Genomic DNA, 20,359 nt, shown 5'->3' with positions numbered 1-20,359 from the left:
TCGGTATTATTTTTCATAGAGCGGAAATTTTTTCGTATAATGAATAACTAGAACGAGAGTAATCTTTTAACCAGTTATCCAGTACATGGTCACTTGATGGCTCTGTCTACTGTCTCAAGCAGTACAGTGCACAAGGAAGTACACCATGCACAATATGCCGAACACACAGACACACACACACACAAGAAAATGTATTAACAATAAACGTTCTAAACCACGCCCCTCCCAAACGCCAGCCAATCATCTGATGGAAGGGACGGGCGAATCTAACATACCGGATGTTGATAGACTCTGCAGGAACAGCTGAGAGAGAGAATAAAAACAGCTGCGACATTTAGCTCGAAAAGCAAACGAAAAAAGCGCATAAACAAGAAACGAGTGAGGCTAATTATATGTAATATATATCCTGAAAACCAACAAACACAGGAAAAGGAGATTGTAGACAGCTCAAAATCGACACAAATACTTGAAAAGAGGTGAGAGATGCGAGATTTTTGAGTCCTGTGTGGAGAAAATAGCAGTGTAGCTGTGTAACTAGCTGGGTGGCTAATTAGTGGGGGATGGGTGACAGACTTCGAGCTGTTGTTTACCTTCGTCTACCCAATGAGATTCAGTTAGTCTTTAAGCTGATTTTTGTCGCCCGCCTTGTGCTTTGGTAATAAGTTTACAAATAGACCGTACAAGTACATTTGTAAATCGCTTCCTGTTTGAATAAGCGCCAGACGACCGAAAGTGTTCCTTTTCCATTTTTACGTTACGTGCTGTAGGCAAGTTGATTGTAGGCGTAAGGTTTCTTTTTTCTTTTTTGCTCCTCCTGTTTACTCTAGGCAGTGATGCTAAGTGATCGTCTTCATATCATTTCCATTTTATCGCTGCTGTTAATCACCAGCGCTGAAAACGTCGGCTACACTACCTGCCCCTGCCGTTTCAATTCGTATATTGAATTTGTTTTTCCTTTCGTTGTTTCATTTAAAATGTGACTTTCCATGTCTTAAATGAACGTTTGTGGTCTGCTTTGTTTTCACCACGGGCTTAGCCGCAGCGAATACGCAGGGATGATCTGTTTGTTTACCTCTGATTTTACGAGGAGCCAAAAAGCCTGGGTGTTCGCAATCGTTGTATCATAGTAGCATTCATATATAAATACTGTAATTAATTAATATTGTATTTTTGTATAGTACTTTGTGTTCCCTCTATCAACCCATAGCACCTGTCTGTCGCCACACGCAGTGCGGGGTATGAAATCTTGGCAGTTTCGCGGTCCTTCCTAATATTAATGTATTTTTATTCATTCTCTTGTGATCTAGAGACAGACACTCCGCAATCTGTTTTTGATATCTGGATTAACGTGTTATCAACAAGTGAGTCATATTAAAATGGTTTATTGATCCTCTTTTTTTAACGGATACCTAAGTAGTAAATACGGTTGTTATGGAGGTGATAATTTATTTTCCATAGTTTTTGTCATCAAATATATGACAGCACACCGGCAGAACGGATGTATATCATATTACCTCCAAAGAATGAATGGGAGCAGGGTGCTCCCAGAGCTTTCCTTAATTTCCTCCTATTTTTATATGGGCGTGAATTTACTGTAAAATGAAACGGAGCCCAAAAAACAGAATGACTCCAGATCTCATTCCTGATTCTTTTGCCAAATGTGTTGATTTGATCACTCTCGTGTGTTACTGGATAGAAATATGTGTACACTCAAATGAAGTTTGTACTTTAAGTACATCCTATGGAGTTTAGAGAAAAATATGCATATATTCAGTAGATGTTATTCAGTGAAACTCACATAAACATACTCCTGTGCTGAGTAACCTTAGAATTTGCACTGTTTTAGACTATCGGTTGCAGTGGTCACTCCTACCTTACGACAGCAGCAATGGGTCGGATTTTCCTCGATCACATTGGAGGCACGCGACTCTTTTCCTGTGCAAACTGTGACACCATCCTGACCAACCGTGCGGAGCTCATCTCCACGCGCTTCACTGGGGCTACAGGCCGTGCTTTCCTCTTCAACAAGGTACTCAAACACTGCCACATACCTCTGCCTTCTTTGCCTGGGTCACAGGCTATGCCTTCTCCATTAAGGTGCTTCACTAAAATGTTCCCATACACATGGCCAGAAATTCTAAATGTGTGTTGTTTGCCCCATAGGATATACAAAAGCAACTTCAATCCCAAATGATGCTTTGCTGCAGGATCCTTCACCTGTCATTATGCTCTTTGTCGCCATCAGGTGGTGAACCTCCAGTATAGCGAGGTTCAGGATCGCGTCATGCTCACAGGTCGACACATGGTGCGCGACGTCAGCTGCAAGAACTGCAACAGCAAGCTTGGCTGGATCTACGAGTTCGCCACAGAGGACAGCCAGCGGTACAAAGAAGGCCGCGTCATCTTGGAGAGGGCGCTGGTGAGGGAGAGCGAGGGTTTTGAGGAACATGTCCCCTCTGAAAACTCCTGAAGCCCCGCCCCTTTCCAGGTCCACCCTCCCCCATTGTCTCAATGATGGCTGACAGTGCCAGTGCCCCCGCACCCCCCCATGGCCCCCACACATCTCAGTGCCTCATCTCAAACTCGGAGCAGCACTGCTGACTTCTGCTCCTCCAAGGGAGCAGCCCTTTTGGCTTTGGGTTGGGCAGATCCCCGACTTGCTAATCCTGTTATCTGCCATTTGGACAGATACGGGGCGGTGCTTTGAGGTAGGTATGTAACAATCAAGCAGATCTGGCCTCGTCCTCTAGAGGTCACTGCATAGATGCAGGAGCCACAAACATCCTCCAAGCTGGACCGATATCCATTTTCGATCTTGTGATGTCAGCGTGCTGTGATTGTTTAACTATATGCGCTTCCTGTCTGTAAGCTGTTGCAAACTGCATACTACAGTAAAGAGTATATATTTCAAACTGCTTCAGGCAAGTTGGTTTGGGGAGGGGAAGGATATTTTCAACGCATTAGAATACCATGTTCTCTGATAATGCAGAGATAGAGAAGCCCTGAAGATGGCCTACAAAACATTCAGTCCTCAGTAAGTGCTTTCAGACATCACAAGTGTGCACGTCTGTATGTCTTGTCTTGTGTGGTGCTGTGATGGTGGGTTATTAAGACAGTATCTTCTACCTGCAGTGATCATCTTTTTCAGGACATTTTGCTTTGAAGCAGGAGTGATTCATATGTTATTACTTATTATTGTTAACCGTTTCTATTTGGATATGAATATTCCTTGTGTTGCGATTACTTTTCCCTTTTTCTGGGTTTCATCGCTAGTGATGGTGTCTGAATAAAGTTGGTGCTCTTGCTGAAAGTATCATTCTGCTTCATTTCATTAATGGTCTTCCTCGGCCCCTTGTGCTTTTAATTATTACTGTGAACCCACAACATGGAGAACGTGAGTGTGTCAGGCAGTTCATTGAGAAGGAGAGAGAATGTGTTGCCGTCGTGCCGGTGTGTTGTGTTGAATATACACAGTTGTTTCCTAGCGTTCATCATGTAGCTCGTAGGCAAACTTCAGCTACAGTGCACTCAACATTCAGCACTACTTCAACACTGATGATACTGACAGTAGTTTAAACTGGATTCTTAGTATTGTGAGTAAAAGCTATATAGAACAACCTCAATCAGCAGACACCTGTCCGCAAATATAACCGCAATTAAAGGAATGAAGAACGTAATTAGGCAATGCAGTCCATTTTCTGAGCATCCTGAGTGCCGTAACTGTCAGCCACAGATCACATTTCATCAGTGCTGTCAGAGGTGAATCTTTCACTGAACCCAACCGGGTTGTTGCAGCCATTTCGTCATGTATATTTAATCAATCTTCAGTGTACTTTTAGTAAAGGTGTAGAATGGCCTTAAGAAGAAAAATATATAGAGACATAAATATTTTATATGCATTTGTTTGATATACACATTTATACTGTATGGACAAAAGTATTGGGAAACACCTCTTAGTCACTGAATTCAGGTTTTTCATTTGGCCCAATTGCCACAGGTGCATAAACTTAAGCATCAAGCCATGCAGTCAGGTATACAAACATTTGTGAAATAATGGGTTGTTCTGAGGAGCTCAGTGAATTCAAGTGTGGTACTGCCATAAGATGGCACCTTTGTAATAGGCCAGTCCATGAAATTTGTTCCCTGCTAGATATGCCACGGTCAGCTGTAAGTGGCATTATTGCAAAGTGGAAGCGTTTAGTAACAACCGAAGCGCTGACAGTGACAGACCACATAACGTAACAGAACGGGGTCACCGAGTGCTGAGGTGCATAGTGCATAAAAGTCCCCAGGGCTCTTGACTCAGTAACTGCAGAGTTCCAAACATCCTCTGGCATCTCCAACACTAAAACTGTGCACCAGGAGCTTCATGAAATGGGCTTCCATGGCCAAGCAGCTGCATGCAAGCCTCACATCACCAAGCACAATGCCAAACATCTGATGGAGTGGTGTAAAGCACACTGTCACTGGACTCCGGAGTAGTATAAACATGTTCTGTAGAGGGATGAAGCACGGTTCTCTGCCAGGCAGTGTGACGGATGAGCCTGGGTTTGGCAGATGCCAGGAGAACATTACCTGCCTGACTGTAATGTGCCAACTGTTCAGTTTGGTGGAGGAGGGATAATGGTAAGGGGTTATTTTTCAGGGTTTGAGCTAGGCCCCTTAGTTCCAGTGAATGCTCTTAATGTGGCACAACTTTACAGAAGAAAGATTTATAAAAATAAAAGTAGGTCGATATAAACGATTAATCCTCATCCTACATCTCATTTTGAAAATATTTTGATATTGCATAAAATGTCAATATATAGCCCAGACCTAGTGCATTTTTGTGCAAATAAATATTGACCAACATGAGCAGCAACCAGCCATGAACAATAGAAAACTATACAAATGACAGCGGACCAGGAACTGTAGACAGTGCAGTCAGTTACAATGGCGCACCTATAATAATGGCACGCTCTGCTTTTCACAGTAACAAGCTAATCTTGTATCACAAGGCTAACCGTGCTGGTATGCTCCTCTAAAACTACAAAGCTCAGGCATTTTCATTAATGCACCCAAAATCCTTACAAAGACAAGAGGGTGTTGTTGACCTGAGGACAAAAAATACACCTACATGTCCATGTGTAAACAATGTTTACATACCATACAATCACAAGAGACAAAAGCTTGCTAATAAATGTCCTAGAGTTCCATCCCACACAGCATGCCACTGGCTCCCTAATCAATTCACAGAGGTGTAAGCGGAGGTGGAAGCACCTGTCACATGAAAAAACCTTTCATGACACGACCAGGTTACACCCATTACTGAAAGACATATTTTAGAGTAAAAGAATCAAGAATAACTAGAGAAATAATTAAAAAAAAGATGTCAATTAGCATCTGTTAGTGTTACAGGCATTGAAATTTACTGCAATGATTAACAAGAAAATACGATTTGTACACAACCCTGTTATGTACTCGGATTGCAAAGAGGTGTTAAAACAACACACCCTTCTGCACTAATTTATAGCCTACATTATAGTTTGATATTGCATCATTGAACTCTTCTTATTATTATATAATCATCATATTTGTCCCAAAAAGAGTGACAATGTTTTTAATCTATTTTTGGCTCTATCTCTTTTTATTTATTTCTATCTCTGTGTCTCTGTGACAGGACAGCAGGCAAAAGTTGAGTAAAGAACGACGTAGAAAATAACGAGTGTGTTGAAGCACTCTTAAATTCACGAGCATGATTGTGAACCACAAAGGAATTCAACATTCATTCAATCACTGTTGACTTTAGTTTTGATTTTGAAAATCAAATCGATGTTGATATTGCGATGTTGTTTCATTGTCTTTCTTTTCAACATGGGTGAATTTAGGTCTCTCATTTAACATTGACAGGTTTTTTTTCGTGGCCACTGTGCATCAAATCATGTGTTTATTATTTTCAGTATTTTAACTTTCCCGCAGCGTGTGGCTCAGTGGGCTAAGCCTGTGTGCCTGCAATCAGAAGGTTGCCAATTCAAACCCAGCCTCTGTGGGTCCTTGAGCAAGGTCTTTAACCCCCAGCTCCCTGGTCGCCGCTACTGGTAGCTGCCCTTCACAGACAGCTTAATCTATGAAAAGAGCAAGTTGAGGGAGGCGTAAAGACAATTTCCCAAGGGGATCAATAAGGTATCAATTATTAAATACTAAACCAAGCTCACATAATCACAAAAATGTGCACAAGATTTCATTTTTGTGTTCTCAATTTATTTTCTATTTCAAGCCCTCAAATTATTTTTTTATTTAATTCAATTTACCATTTTCTGTGTTTTTGCAAAAAAAAAAAAAACATGCCCTCGGAGCCAGAAGCTGGAGTTTAGCATGTGAGTGCTACGGCTTCATAGCTGTGCCATCCACTCCTTTGAGACCATATCTTTAGGATAGTGCATAATACAGTATGTCCCCCATTCCTAATTTTTTCTCCTGTACTTTTTACAATAGCCAAAACTACGCTTCATGGCCATTTAGTTACCTTCTACATATTTATGTATCAGGTACTTTTTTAATGAATTTACTTTTAATTTGAATGAGTTGCAGGGGCGTTTCTAGCTACTGAAAAAATCAGGAGCTAAGTCAAGTTTCTCTGGGGCTTTATTTTTTGGGACACTTAAGCTATTATTGACACCCATGTAATGTCCAATAAAACAGGCATTGTTTCCCCAAGTGTGCTTTTAGGCAATACCCTTTCTTATGGTCAGGTCAATACAGCAAGCCTATTTGAACTGAATTGCATACCCACGTTCAATGATTCAGCCAAGAATTGTGAAGGTGTGTGGTGAATAAATATGGGTGGAAATGTGGAAGCAGGGTAAATAAACCAAAATGATTTAATGGCAGGCAAACTCATGGTCAGGCAATCCTCCCTTATGAAAATTCACTGTGGTTTCCCAGTTTTACTATAGTACCTCATGGTACTTTGGTACTACCCATAGTACTACCATGGTTTATCCATAGCACTCCATGGTAGCTGTGGTAAATAAGAAAACCATGGTTTGGAAAGACCATGGTAAAACAAAGACCATGGTAAAACAAATACCATGGTTTATGATCAAGATTATACTAGGGTTTAACTGTAGTGAAACCATGATAAAACCATAGTCATGGTTTCCATAGTTACCCAAAACACCAATGAAAAACAGCAAACCATTGTAAACCATGGTTATTTAATCATAGTAAAACCATGGTTAATTTTCATAAGGGCTGGTTCAAAGCCAGCACAAGCAAAAACAGGATGCAAATAGTTAGGCAAATGAAGGTCAGTAAAAGACACAGGTCAGGCGAGGAGTGAGGCACAAGCAGACATCAGGGGGACAGGAGTCAGAATCAGTAAACAGATAATCATACAGGAACCATTTAAACTCTGAAACTGAGACCATCTCATACCAAAGAGCAGCATACTGTAAGGCACAGTGAAATAGAGCTCCTAGTCAATCTGAATCTACCACAGCTGAGAAGGGCGTGGCTTCTGATAGGAAAATGGTTCTTCTGGCAGGAGATGAGAGATTGGTGATAAGGAGCCAGTAGAACAGGTTTTCCCATGACATTGATAGATTTTTAAAACTGGAGCTCTTCATATGGATGCATGTGTCTTTTTGTGTCCTGTGTAGCAGTTGATTACTCCCCTGTCCTTCAGACGCTGAGAGTCAAGTTCTGTTCTGTTATACAGTTTGTGTGTTGATTTGCTATAACACCTCTTTTTTCCATCTGAAAACATGCCTTTCTCCTTTTTTCAGTGCAAAAATACTCAAGGCTAGGCTTACAAATGTTTGGGGCTATAGTCGTGGGTGATCAGACCTACCAATGCTAATGACGAGTAGGCCTACTGTACGTTAAGGTGCTTTCCCAAAAAAGCTCAGGAACCTAGTTCCTCGTTCCAAGTTGCTGGGCTGTCTCAACTGGGAACCTTTATAGCTACTGATCACTTTCGTGTGTTGCTTTCCCACCATGCAACAGAAACTGTGACCTTTATACTAAATAAGCATGGGAGATGCTCAGGTTAATTATAGTTACCAGATAGCGCATAGGTGTGTATGTGAGTGGATGAATGGTGTGTGAGTGTGTCCTGCTATGGGTTGGTGCCCCATCCTGGGCTGTTTCCTGCCTTGTGACTGTAGCGTCCGGGATAAGGTCAAGACCCCCTGCGACCCTGAATAGGACAAGCTGTTATACCTTCATCCCAAAATAATATAGGATGAAGTCATATAGTTAGTAACTGGGGTGATTGTTTGCAATCAATATGGGACACCACCATTTATTAATGTGACATGTTTATTATTTATTATTAAATCTGACCAGTAGATCTACAGTATATCATCAGTCCATATGTTTTAAAATATATTTTTAATGACCACTGCATTCAAAATTTCACTTGTCACAAAGATATAATACAATGATTCGTAGTCAATTTATCATTAACACATATAATACATATATCACTAACCTATAACTTTGAAAGCACATTTTTTAATCTCAGTGAAGTCCAAGTATTCTTGTATTAAGTTCAAGTATCAAGTACAAGTATTGTTGTATTCAAGTATTTTCGGGGACCCTGAAACAGTCCATATTTCTGGTCCCTCCCTGCTCTCTGCCAAACAGTCCACATACTTGTGCAACTTTAAAAAATATACGTCATAAAAATATTTTTCTTATACAAATCTGACTATAATTTACATTTTATGAAAGTAGTGATGATAAATAAATGTCCTGTGAAATTCTACGTACAAAATCCAGATCAGGAATCATTCCTTCATTCCAAAATACACTATGATACATTCAGGGAATTTTTTACATTATTGAAACAGCTTTTGCTTGTGATCTTGCTCAGAAGTATGATGACTGGATGGATGGATGGTTGAAACAGCTTCTCTTCCCTTCTCCAGTACAGAACATCTTTCAGATTTCTTCCCATGACAATGCAGGTAGAAGATGTTGATGGTATTCTTACATTTGCAAATATGTAACAATTAAGGTGACACAGACAAACTCTTCATAAGCACCAGGCCATAGAGCAATAGTATGGGTGACTGACATTGACACTGAGATCTTCAGTACAGCAGTAAAGTGCCCAAATACAGACCCATTAAGTTACAGTGGCGTGAGCTGAACTCTGTTCTCCATTTCAAAGTAAGTCAGTATATTCCCATAATCAGCCATACTGTATACTGCATGTCTCCTATTGTGAGATCCAAGTCGGCCACACTCACCAATGACTGATCGTTCACATGCAAATACATTAGGCTGCTACCTGAAATTTGGTTCAGATGGGCAGAAGGGATATGGATAAGAGTGGGGTGGGGAGAGAGAGGAGAAGCAGCAGGAAAGGGATGATGGTGTTGATGCGAATTGCTGCAGCAGAGTTTGGGGATAGAATGCCAACAGTGTTTTTGAGGAAAGTGGCAAATTGATTCATCTTAGTAAAGGTCTGTATCTGGGAAGATGTGGCCCTGCTGGTGCTGGAGGTGTTGGTCGTTATCACTGCAGCCTGGAACCAGGTGCTCCCCTGTTTACAGAGTAATGGGTCACCTGCATCACCCTGAGGTGAGGAGAGAGAGAGAGAGAGAGAGAGAGAGTGACAGGCAGACAGGAGGAGTGAAAAGGGAGAAAACACAAAACAGCCTTCAGTCTGAGTACCATATGACTGGAGCTGAAAGCGCAGCACTGCTAAGGAGTGACTGGCAGATACAAGCAGTGATAGATGTGCATCCTTACCTGCTGCAATGACACAGCTGTGATACAGATGGAAGAAGATGCACTGTCCCCACAATCTGCTACTGTTGTACTCTGCTGCTGAATATCTGGGACTGTCATATGCGGGAAGGATAGTTTTATACTCATTAAGTATTTCATATAATTAATGCAGTGTAATACAGACACAGTGGTTCAGGCACTAACACACTCGCTCACCTCCTCTCTGGACGCCCCTCCATCCCGTCACCCAGCACTGTGTCCCAGTTTGCACGGCGGCATTTCCCAGGTCCAGGCACACGGGCTGAATGTGGTCAGTCAGGTTTACGCTTGTGGCCAGGTGGAGCACAGCGATGTTGGGACCCGGCAGGTTGCTCAGGGTGATGTTGGACACCTTCACTGACACATTCATAGCCAGAACCACTGTCCACTGGCTGCTATTAAGCTGAGAGCTGGGGGAACACGGTGATGCAATCAATGCGAATATAAGAGGGGTCGCACTGTAGGGGAGACCCTTTCTTTTAAATACTGAACTGGAGTTAGGGTTAGGGTAAGGAATTAGTTTTATCCCTGACTTCATTGTGTCTTTGAATCAGTAATTCAAATTGTATACCAGATTTGCTTCGTTAATTGTTTTCAGGATTTTGCATATTTCACCCATAAAGCTCCCACTGTTACATTTTGTTGAGGTAAGAGAGATTTTAATAATCTTTAACCTTCAGTTCTGCCTGTACTGACCTGTTGAAGCACTGGGCTGCGGTCATGACGAATGTCTCTGTGATGAGAGTGCCCCCACAGATGTGGACCCCATTCATCTGCAGGCTGACCTGCCAGGGCCACGCCCCTGCCGCCGGCGACCCGCTGCTCCCAACGTTATTCAGGGGGGCGAGACCACATACACCTGCTGAGGTGACGGAGGTGGGGGAACAAAGGCAGAGTATTAATACAATTCCCTGGATCGTCTGCTGAGATCTACACTGCTCATAGTCTGTTACTCTGCCTTTGATGTACATTTATAACATTAACCAGTGATCAGCCAATCAGAGAGAGAGCAGTTGGTACAGTTATTTGAAGGTTTCCTGTGTTGTAAGTGGTCTGTCTGAGGTCCGAGGAAGGCAATCACACAACAGACACAATAACAATAACCTAAGGACAGAATGGGAAATTAGAGATGGGAAGCATCAGGCACTCACGTTTGGCAGTGGTGGTGGCAGTGGTTGGAATTGAGGTAATGGAGGGAAACGAACTGCAGGAGTCACTGTTCGTCCCACTGGAGGTAAATGTCACAAATCCTGGTTGGTTGGTGCTGATGGTGGAATTGATCCAGGCCTGATAACGAGACACCCTGGTATAGACTCCAGGGTAGTTGGGCTGGGCGCATGATTGGCCAAAACTAACGATCCCAGCCTGGATCCATGCAGAGCCCTGTTTGACCACCAGGGGACCTCCTGAGTCTCCCTGCACAGGTGGAAACAGAATTCCATCAAAACTGGAACAAATATCAATCATGTTAAACATTGCATGGCTGCTCTCAGTAGCAGATGATCTAAAAAAAGACTGTGGAGGAGCTGGCGCACCTGACAGGAGTCCTTTCCTCCTGCTAGCAGACCAGCACACATCATGTTGGCTGTGATGGTGCCCTGCCCATACAGACAATTACACTTGTTGTTTCCAACTATTGGTACCTGCACTTCCTGTAGGATGCCAGGTGAGGGGAGGGAGACTGAAAGGAAAAATAAACAACATTGTTTATAACATCACAAACAAGAGGCTTTAATATGTTTAGTAGGTGTCAAAATCTGTTAAATTTCAGTGACATAGATCCAGATAAAAAATTACTATTAACATCCTGACCAGGCAGTAATTCAGTAATATTTAGTTACTGAAATAAGGAGCAAAGCTGGCAGTGTTATGTCAGGATGGATATGATCACGTACCATCCGGGCGAACATCTCCCCAGCCAGTGACCCACGTCTCAGTGCCAGTGTAGAAGGTACTGTTACTGGCAGACAAGCAAACGGGCTGGATGTAATCGTTGAAGTTTACATTGCTGCTGAGCTTCAGAAGAGCGAGGTCATTGTCATGTGTAATACTGTTGTATTGTGGATGAATAATGATGAGACTGGGGGTTCTGACTTGTTCATTTGAGATTGAAGAAGATTGATTCTGAAGCCCCAGATAAATACTCCAGTCATATGTATATGAGCTGAAGGAAGCAGAGCATCAAATAGTTAACAGAAATCAAGTTAAATAATAGACACTTTTTGCAAGTTGGATACCTCTCAGACTATTCATGTCAGTTTTAACATTGATACAGTTATATAAAATCAACTCTGTTGGTGTTTCCCAATGTGGTCCTCGGGGAGACCGACATTTTTGCTCCCTCCCAGCTCCCGGGTATGGAGTTTGGAGGGAGCAAAAATGTGGACTGTCTGATAGTCCCTAAGGACCAGGTTGAAGACACTAACCTATATGACTCACCTGGAGACACAGTGGGCAGCAGTGAGCACCCACATATTGTTGATGAGGGATCCTCCACAAGCATGTCGACCATGCCAACGTAGACTGGCCTGCCAGGGCCAATTCCCCACGGGGGCATTCTGACCCCCCACTATCCTGCTGTTAAGAGGAGCTTGACCACACACTGGGGGAGGGGTGAGGGGAATCAGGTAAGGAACAGTTTGCACAATGTTCTCACAGACATTACTGTGCCAGTTTTGGATATTGGTCAGTTCATTTCTTTAAGCACTAGGTCACATATTTTAAGAGAAGGAATAAAGCCACGATACTAACAAACTTACCATTCAATTGTGCATCTGACTCTAAAAAAATGGGAGAGAACAGCTTTGGTTAATTAATATAAAGTGATTGAAAATGCATTCATGAAGATTATTTCTTTGTTTTACATGGCTAATGTCAATGTCCATCCATTCATCCTTTTTATTTACCCACTTGTCTTATTCAGGGTCGCAGGGGGTCTGGAGTTCATTCCAGAAGATACAGGCACAAAGCAGGGAACAACCCAGCATGGGGCACCAACCCATCGCAGGGCACACTCACACACCATTCACTTGAGAAATACACACCTACAGAAATACACTCCAATTAACCTCAGCATGTTTTGGTCTGTGGGGGGAAACCTGCGTACCCAGAGGAAACCCCACGCCAATGCGGGGAGAACCAACTCCATGCACATGGAGCCATGGCAGAGACTCGAACCCTGGTTAATCTCAATGTGACACCTTTTAAGTAGTTGGAATCTTTCACATATGAATACAGTTCAAACAAATGAATACCAGCAAAAGTAACTTTCCCAAACTCTCCATCATCACAATCCCAGCCATTCATCTAGTTAATCTCAGATGTTTCCATACAAAATCAGCAGTGACATGTGGCTCTTGGTACTACAGGCTTTACTCAATATACCAGCTTCAACAGCATGAAAGGCAGTGAAGGTAGAGCACGCAAAACACTCACATTTGTCTTTGTAACCTAAACCCCACATGTTTGCAGCTGGGTAATTAAGGCCCTTATTTTCATTGTAATCATGGTGTCCTCATGGGCTCGGCTATGCGGCGTTTTAGTTGAGAATCCTGGGTGGCTGGTTTGCAGCAGCCCTGAGATGGATGCTGGGACACTGGGTGCCTCTAGAATAGCTGCCATAAACGCCTGCCGCTAAAAACCTCCCATTCTGAATTTCTTTCCTATATTTATGATGTTCTGGTACGTATCTTTCTTGTACAATTAGCCCTCAGGCAAATTTACCTACTGACACAGATATTTCCTGTACTTCAGGTTGATCTGGTAGTTGCCTGAACGAGGAAGTGCTTTTTAAAAAAAATGCATTACTGACTGCAAAGCAAGTCATGGCATAGTGACCGTATAGATCATATCGATTGTATCTATTTCGCATGACCGCCTGGGTTAAATGATCATTCTTAGACAGGGAAGTGTGGTAGGATAGAGTGCCACAGGCTGAAATGCTCTTTGCTCGGCAAAGTCAGCGTTCCGCATACATCCAGAAAGTCAAGCCTGCAGTAAAATGCTGAGGTTACATAGCATTGTGTCAGTTTGTTGGTTCTTTCTGCAATTATTTAAGCGTTTTATTTCAAACTACAGCAATTTCAAGATTTTACCTGTTTTCTATTTTTATTTATTATTTTTTTTGTAATTAGCTCCTTTAACAAGTGTCCTGAGTACATTACTGGTATTATTTTTAATTTGACCATAAACCATTCTAAATGTATTATATATACAACAGTTCTGTTAAAGCTACTGATATCATTGCCAATTAGCAAACATCTTGTAAACTTAATTATATGATAAAAGTTTTTTTTAAGTATTACTAATTTTTTATTAACCTACACAGAAAAGCTTGACAAGTCCATGATACGGTACTTTAAACATAATAAGTAAGTGTAAAGCACATTTGAAAAGATTTCCATTCTTATGTAATTTACATTAATTTTTAATGTTTTTTTCCTGCGTTTGAAATATTTATTATGTAAGAATCACACAGCACTGAAGCGCAGATGCTGCTTGTTGACTACACAGCACTTACCTCTATCCAGCAGGCTAAGCACCGTCACAAAAAGCACGCAGCTCCTGAATGCCATTGCATAAAGCAGAGACTCCGGTCTGTCTGTCATTGCACATCATTTCTAATTTATATTGTGGACAAATCCAGCTATTAGCACATCCTACTCTGGCCGCAGGATTTTCAAACATTCCCAACGCCTTAGACATCACCTTTCTCAGCCGTTTCCTGCTTCCTCGTTGCCACTTCTGATATGCAACCGTATGATTCTTTCCTTTCATCGCAAGCTAATATCAAAAATGTCAGCGAAGCATTTAGTGCAGTTAATTTTAAATGTACTTTTGCTTAGTGTTAATCCAGCTTTTAATTACTATTTTTTTTCTCCTGCTATTCTAATTCTTTGTTGTTATTCTAAGTATTCATGTTTCTGACTTTAGACGTGTCTAAGTACCAGTCAGGCCCAGCTCCTCAGGGGGGAAAAGGTGGACTAAGCCTTCCCAATCACAGGACAGGCCCACCCACCCAAGACGGAGAGAGAAAGAAAATGGTATCATTTATGTATTTCTGTATTATTATTACCGTATTATTATTACTATTATTATTACAGACACTCCTCTACTTATGAATGAGTTACGTTTCGAAAGGAAGTCCATAACTTGAAATGTTCGTAGTCGTTATTCAACATCATTTTAAGGGAATACACAAGTACAAAGAACTAGGATGTTGGGAGTACGCACGCTACACTGCTGCATGGTGGGAATAGCGGCCAGAAGTCGTACTAGGAGGAATTGGGCCGCAGAATAAAATATTTATGTTGCGGACAGGAAACAGGAGCCCAAGGAACACAATTTGGACTTGCAGTCCTCTTCGTTCGTATGTCTGGAAGTTCATAAGTTGAAAGTTCATAAGTAGAGGAGCGTCTGTATTATTATTATTAGGGGTCCAAAGCAATTGTGTTATAGACCTCGATTGTTTTTCTTAGGATTTTTCTCTTTTATTATTATTATTATTATTATTTTACGAAAAAATTTCTTTCTCGTCTGCATAAGCTTGCATTAAAATATTCTCAGACTCTTTACCTATCTATCAATCACCATTAATGTGCACAGCAGTGAAACCTCAATCAGTGCAGAGACATGTGAAATTTCAAGTTCTTCTGTGACCCACAGTTGCCAAGTCCGTTTGTTCTAAGCCACTTTGGGTTTGTTTGTCTGTAAAGTGAATTACAAATGTTTGTAGCCGTGGGTTGCAGTTTTTTGTTCAGGGGGGCGAGACCACATACACCTGCTGAGGTGACGGAGGTGGGGGAACAAAGGCAGAGTATTAATACAATTCCCTGGATCGTTTGCTGAGATCTACGCTGCTCATAGTCTGTTACTCTGCCTTTGATGTACATTTATAACATTAACCAGTGATCAGGCAATCAGAGAGAGAGCAGTTGGTACAGTTATTTGAAGGTTTCCTGTGTTGTAAGTGGTCTGTCTGAGGTCCGAGGAAGGCAATCGCACAACAGACACAATAACAATAACCTAAGGACAGAATGGGAAATTAGAGATGGGAAGCATCAGGCACTCACGTTTGGCAGTGGTGGTGGCAGTGGTTGGAATTGAGGTAATGGAGGGAAACGAACTGCAGGAGTCACTGTTCGTCCCACTGGAGGTAAATGTCACAAATCCTGGTTGGTTGGTGCTGATGGTGGAATTGATCCAGGCCTGATAACGAGACACCCTGGTATAGACTCCAGGGTAGTTGGGCAGGGCGCATTTTTTTCCAAAACTAACGATCCCAGCCTGGATCCATGCAGAGCCCTGTTTGACCACCAGGGGACCTCCTGAGTCTCCCTGCACAGGTGGAAAACAGAATTCCATCAAAACTGGAACAAATATCAATCACGTTGAACATGGCATGGCTGCTCTCAGGAGCAGATGATCTATAAAAAGACTGTGGAGGAGCTGCCGCACCTGACAGGAGTCCTTTCCTCCTGCTAGCAGACCAGCACACATCATGTTGGCTGTGATGGTGCCCTGCCCATACAGACAATTACACTTGTTGTTTCCAACTATTGGTACCTGCACTTCCTGTAGGATGCCAGGTGAGGAGAGGGAGACTGAAAGGAAAAATAAACAACATTGTTTATAACATCATAAACAAGAGGCTTTAATGTTTAGTAGCTATCAAAATCTGTGAATTTTCAGTGATTACAAGCATAAATCCAGATACAAAATTATTATTAACATCCTGACCAGAAAGGCAGCACGTTAGTTACTGAAAAAAGGAGCAAAGCTGGCAGTGTTATGTCAGGATGGATATGATCACGTACCACCCGGGCGAACATTTCCCCAGCCAGTGACCCACGTCTCAGTGCCAGTGTAGAAGGTACTGTTACTGGCTGCCAGGCAAACGGGCTGGATGTAGTCGGTGAAGTTTACATTGCTGCTGAGCTTCAGAAGAGCGAGGTCATTGTCATGTGGAAAACTGTTGTATTGTGGATGAATAATGATGAGACTGGGGGTTCTGACTTGTTCATTTGAGATTGAAGAAGATTGATCTTGAAGCCCCAGATAAATACTCCAGCCATTTGTATTTGTGCTGAAGGAAGCAGAGCATCAAATAGTTAGCAGAAATCAAGTTAAATAATAGACACTTTTTGCAAGTTGGATACCTCTCAGACTATTCATGTCAGTTTTAACATTGATACTGTTATATAAAATCAACTCTGTTGGTGTTTCCCAATGTGGTGCTCGGGGAGACCGACATTTTTGCTCTCTCCCTGTTCTCTGCCAGACAGTCCACATTTTCGCTCCCTCCCAGCTCCCAGGTATGGAGTTTGGAGGGAGCAAAAATATGGACTGTCTGATAGTCCCTAAGGACCAGATTGAAGACACTAACCTATATGACTCACCTGGTGACACAGTGGGCAGCAGTGAGCACCCACATATCGTTGATGAGGGATCCTCCACAAACATGTTGACCATACGAACGTAGACTGGCCTGCCAGGGCCAATTCCCCACGGGGGCATTCTGACCCCCCACTATCCTGCTGTTAAGAGGAGCTTGACCACACACTAGGGGAGGGGTGAGGGGAATCAGGTAAGGAGCAGTTTGCACAATGTTCCCACAGTGTTGGATATTGGTCAGTTCATTTTTTAAGCACTATGTCACATATTTTAAGAGAAGGAATAAAGCCACGATACTAACAAACTTACCATTCAATTGTGCATCTGACTCTAAAAAAATGGGAGAGAACAGCTTTGGTTAATTAATATAAAGTGATTGAAAATGCATTCATGAAGATTATTTCTTTGTTTTACATGGCTAATGTCAATGTTCATCCATTCATCCATTTTATTTACCCACTTGTCTTATTCAGGGTCGCAGGGGGTCTGGAGTTCATTCCAGAAGATACAGTCACAAAGCAGGGAACAACCCAGCATGGGGCGCCAACCCATCGCAGGGCACACTCACACACCATTCACTTCAGAAATACACACCTACAGAAATACACTCCAATTAACCTCAGCATGTTTTTGGTCTGTGGGGGGAAAGCAGAGTACCCAGAGGAAACCCCACGCCAATGCGGGGAGAACCAGCTCCATGCACATGGAGCCATGGCAGAGACTCGAACCCTGGTTAATCTCAATGTGACACCTTTTAAGTAGTTGGAATCTTTCACATATGAATACAGTTCAAACAAATGAATACCAGCAAAAGTAACTTTCCCAAACCCTCCATCATCACAATCCCACCCATTCATCTAGTTAATCTCAGATGTTTCTATACAAAATCAGCAGTGACATGTGGCTCTTGGTACTACAGGTTTTACTCAATATACCAGCTTCAACAGCATGAATGGCAGTGAAGGTAGAGCACGCAAAACACTCACATTTGTCTTTGTAACCTAAACCCCACATGTTTGCAGCTGGGTAATTAAGGCCCTTATTTTCATTGTAATCATGGTGTCCTCATGGGCTCAGCTATGCGGCGTTTTAGTTGAGAAACCTGGGTGGCTGTTTTTGCAGCAGCCCTGAGATGGATACTGGGACACTGGGTGCCTCTAGAATAGCTGCCATAAACGCCTGCCGCTAAAAACCTTCCATTCTGAATTTCTTTCCTATTTTCATGATGCTCTGGTACGTATCTTTCTTGTACAATTAGCCCTCAGGCAAATTTACCTACTGACACAGATATTTCCTGTACTTCAGGTTGATCTGGTAGTTGCCTGAACGAGGAAGTGCTTTTTAAAAAAAATGCATTACTGACTGCAAAGCAAGTCATGGCATAGTGACCGTATAGATCATATAGATTGTATCTATTTTGCATGACCGCCTGGGTTAAATTATCATTCTTAGACAGGGAAGTGTGGTAGGACAGAGTGCCACAGACTGAAATGCTCTTTGCTCGGCAAGGTCAGCGTTCCGCATACGTCCAGAAAGTCAAGCCTGCAGCAAAATGCTGAGGTTACATAGAATTGTGTGAGTTTGTGGGTTCTTTCTGCAATTATTTAAGCATTTTATTTCAAACTACAGCAATTTCAATATTTTACCTGTTTTCTATTTTTATTTATTATTTTTTTTGTGATTAGCTCCTTTAACAAGTGTCGTGAGTACATCACCGGTATTATTTTTAATTTGACCATAAACCATTCTAAAAGTATTATATACTCAGCAAAAAAAGAAACGTCCCTTTTTCAGGACTGTGTATTTCAACAATAATGTTGTAAAAATCCAAATAACTTTACAGATCTTCATTGTAAAGGGTCTAAACAATGTTTTCCATGCATGTTCAATTAACCATAATCAATTAATTAACATGCACATCCGAATATCACACCTACGTGACAGGTACAGGATGGCCACAACAACTGCCCGAGTCACACCAGGAACACACAAGCCCTCAGTCCAGCCTCTCTCAGCCTATTGCGGACAGTCTGAGCACTGATGGAGGGATTGTGTGTTCCTGGTGTGACTCGGGCAGTTGTTGTGGCCATCCTGTACCTGTCACGCAGGTGTGATATTCGGATGTACCGATCCTGTGCAGGTGTTGTTACACGTGGTCTTCCACTGCGAGGATGATCAGCTGTCCTTCCTGTCTCCCTGTAGCGTTGTCTGAGGTGTCTCACAGTGCCGACATGGCAATTTATTGCCCTAGCCACATCAGCAGTCCTCATGCCTCCCTGCAACATGCCTAATGCACGTTCACGCAGATGAGCAGGGACCCTGGGCATCTTTCTTTGGGTGTTTTTCACAGTCGGTAGACAAGTCTCTTTAGTGTCCTGCGTTTTTAGAACTGTGACCTTACAGTAAATGCCTACTTTCTGTAAGCTGTTAAGGTCTTAACGACCATTCCACAGGTGCATGTTAATTAATTGATTATGGTTAATTGAACATGCATGGAAAACATTGTTTAAACCCTTTACAATGAAGATCTGTAAAGTTATTTGGATTTTTACAACATTATTGTTGAAATACACAGTCCTGAAAAAGGGACGTTTCTTTTGTTGCTGAGTATATATACAACAGTTCTGATAAAGCTACTGATATCATTGCCAATTAGCAAACATCTTGTAAACTTAATTATATGATAAAAGTTTTTTTTAAGTATTACTAATTTTTCATTAACCTATACAGAAAAGCTTGACAAGTCCATGATACGGTACTTTAAACATAATAAGTAAGTGTAAAGCACATTTGAAAAGATTCCCATTCTTATGTAATTTACATTAATTTTTAATGTTTCTTTCCTGCATTTCAAATATTTATTATGTAAGAATCACACAGCACTGAAGCGCAGATGCTGGCTTGTTGACTACACAGCACTTACCTCTATCCAGCAGGCTAAGCACCGTCACAAAAAGCACGCAGCTCCTGAATGCCATTGCATAAAGCAGAGACTCCGGTCTGTCTGTCTTTGCACATCATTTCTAATTTATATTGTGGACAAATCTAGCTACTAGCACATCCTACTCTGGCCGCAGGATTTTCAAACATTCCCAACGCCTTAGACATCACCTTTCTCAGCCGTGTTTCCTGCTTCCTCGTTAATTGCCACTTCTGATATGCAACCGTATGATTCTTTCCTTTCATCGCAAGCTAGTATCAAAAATGT

General features: G+C 42.0%; 2 protein-coding genes across 5 annotated transcripts; one reads left to right on the top strand and one right to left on the bottom strand.

Annotated features, from left to right (window-relative positions):
• Nucleotides 1-273: 273 nt before the first annotated feature.
• LOC111850670 (protein yippee-like 5) lies at nucleotides 274-3,313 on the top strand. 2 transcript variants are annotated; one of them, XM_023824806.2, is made up of 4 exons: nucleotides 274-476; nucleotides 1,308-1,361; nucleotides 1,847-2,029; nucleotides 2,246-3,313. In XM_023824806.2, the coding sequence occupies exons 3-4, from the start codon at nucleotides 1,889-1,891 to the stop codon at nucleotides 2,468-2,470; spliced, it is 366 nt and encodes a 121-aa protein (XP_023680574.1). In that variant the 5' UTR covers nucleotides 274-476; nucleotides 1,308-1,361; nucleotides 1,847-1,888; the 3' UTR covers nucleotides 2,471-3,313. The 2 variants fall into 2 exon arrangements, with proteins under 2 accessions (XP_023680574.1, XP_023680573.1); XM_023824805.2 differs by lacking the exon at nucleotides 1,308-1,361.
• Nucleotides 3,314-8,384: 5,071 nt separating this feature from the next.
• LOC111850678 (transmembrane protease serine 9-like) lies at nucleotides 8,385-20,159 on the bottom strand. 3 transcript variants are annotated; one of them, XM_072702967.1, is made up of 15 exons: nucleotides 20,075-20,159; nucleotides 17,461-17,481; nucleotides 17,157-17,319; nucleotides 16,575-16,843; nucleotides 16,216-16,361; nucleotides 15,831-16,095; nucleotides 12,519-12,539; nucleotides 12,199-12,361; nucleotides 11,655-11,923; nucleotides 11,295-11,440; nucleotides 10,911-11,175; nucleotides 10,456-10,621; nucleotides 9,937-10,169; nucleotides 9,742-9,833; nucleotides 8,385-9,565 (listed from the first exon to the last, which is right to left on the bottom strand). In XM_072702967.1, exons 1-15 carry the CDS (start codon nucleotides 20,127-20,129, stop codon nucleotides 9,290-9,292), a joined length of 2,550 nt encoding a protein of 849 aa, XP_072559068.1. In that variant the 5' UTR covers nucleotides 20,130-20,159; the 3' UTR covers nucleotides 8,385-9,289. The 3 variants fall into 3 exon arrangements, with proteins under 3 accessions (XP_072559068.1, XP_072559069.1, XP_072559070.1); XM_072702968.1 differs by having other exon boundaries at nucleotides 10,456-10,618; XM_072702969.1 differs by having other exon boundaries at nucleotides 11,655-11,770.
• Between the last annotated feature and the right edge of the window lie 200 nt (nucleotides 20,160-20,359).

The sequence above is a fragment of the Paramormyrops kingsleyae genome, chromosome 19 (genome assembly GCF_048594095.1).
Source record: "Paramormyrops kingsleyae isolate MSU_618 chromosome 19, PKINGS_0.4, whole genome shotgun sequence".
Taxonomy (NCBI): Eukaryota; Metazoa; Chordata; class Actinopteri; order Osteoglossiformes; family Mormyridae; genus Paramormyrops; species Paramormyrops kingsleyae.
This window is presented reverse-complemented; position numbering and strand designations above follow the sequence as displayed.

Coding starts and splice junctions, on each gene's coding strand:
- LOC111850670 (XM_023824805.2), top strand. CDS start 1,889: ATGGGTCGGATTTTCCTCGATCACATTGGAGGCACGCGACTCTTTTCC. Junction 2,030..2,245: donor GTGCTTTCCTCTTCAACAAG/GTACTCAAACAC, acceptor TGTCGCCATCAG/GTGGTGAACCTCCAGTATAG.
- LOC111850678 (XM_072702967.1), bottom strand. CDS start 20,129: ATGGCATTCAGGAGCTGCGTGCTTTTTGTGACGGTGCTTAGCCTGCTG. Junction 16,096..16,215: donor GAGGAAAGGACTCCTGTCAG/GTGCGGCAGCTC, acceptor CCACCTGTGCAG/GGAGACTCAGGAGGTCCCCT. Junction 9,566..9,741: donor CAGCTGTGTCATTGCAGCAG/GTAAGGATGCAC, acceptor TCCTCACCTCAG/GGTGATGCAGGTGACCCATT.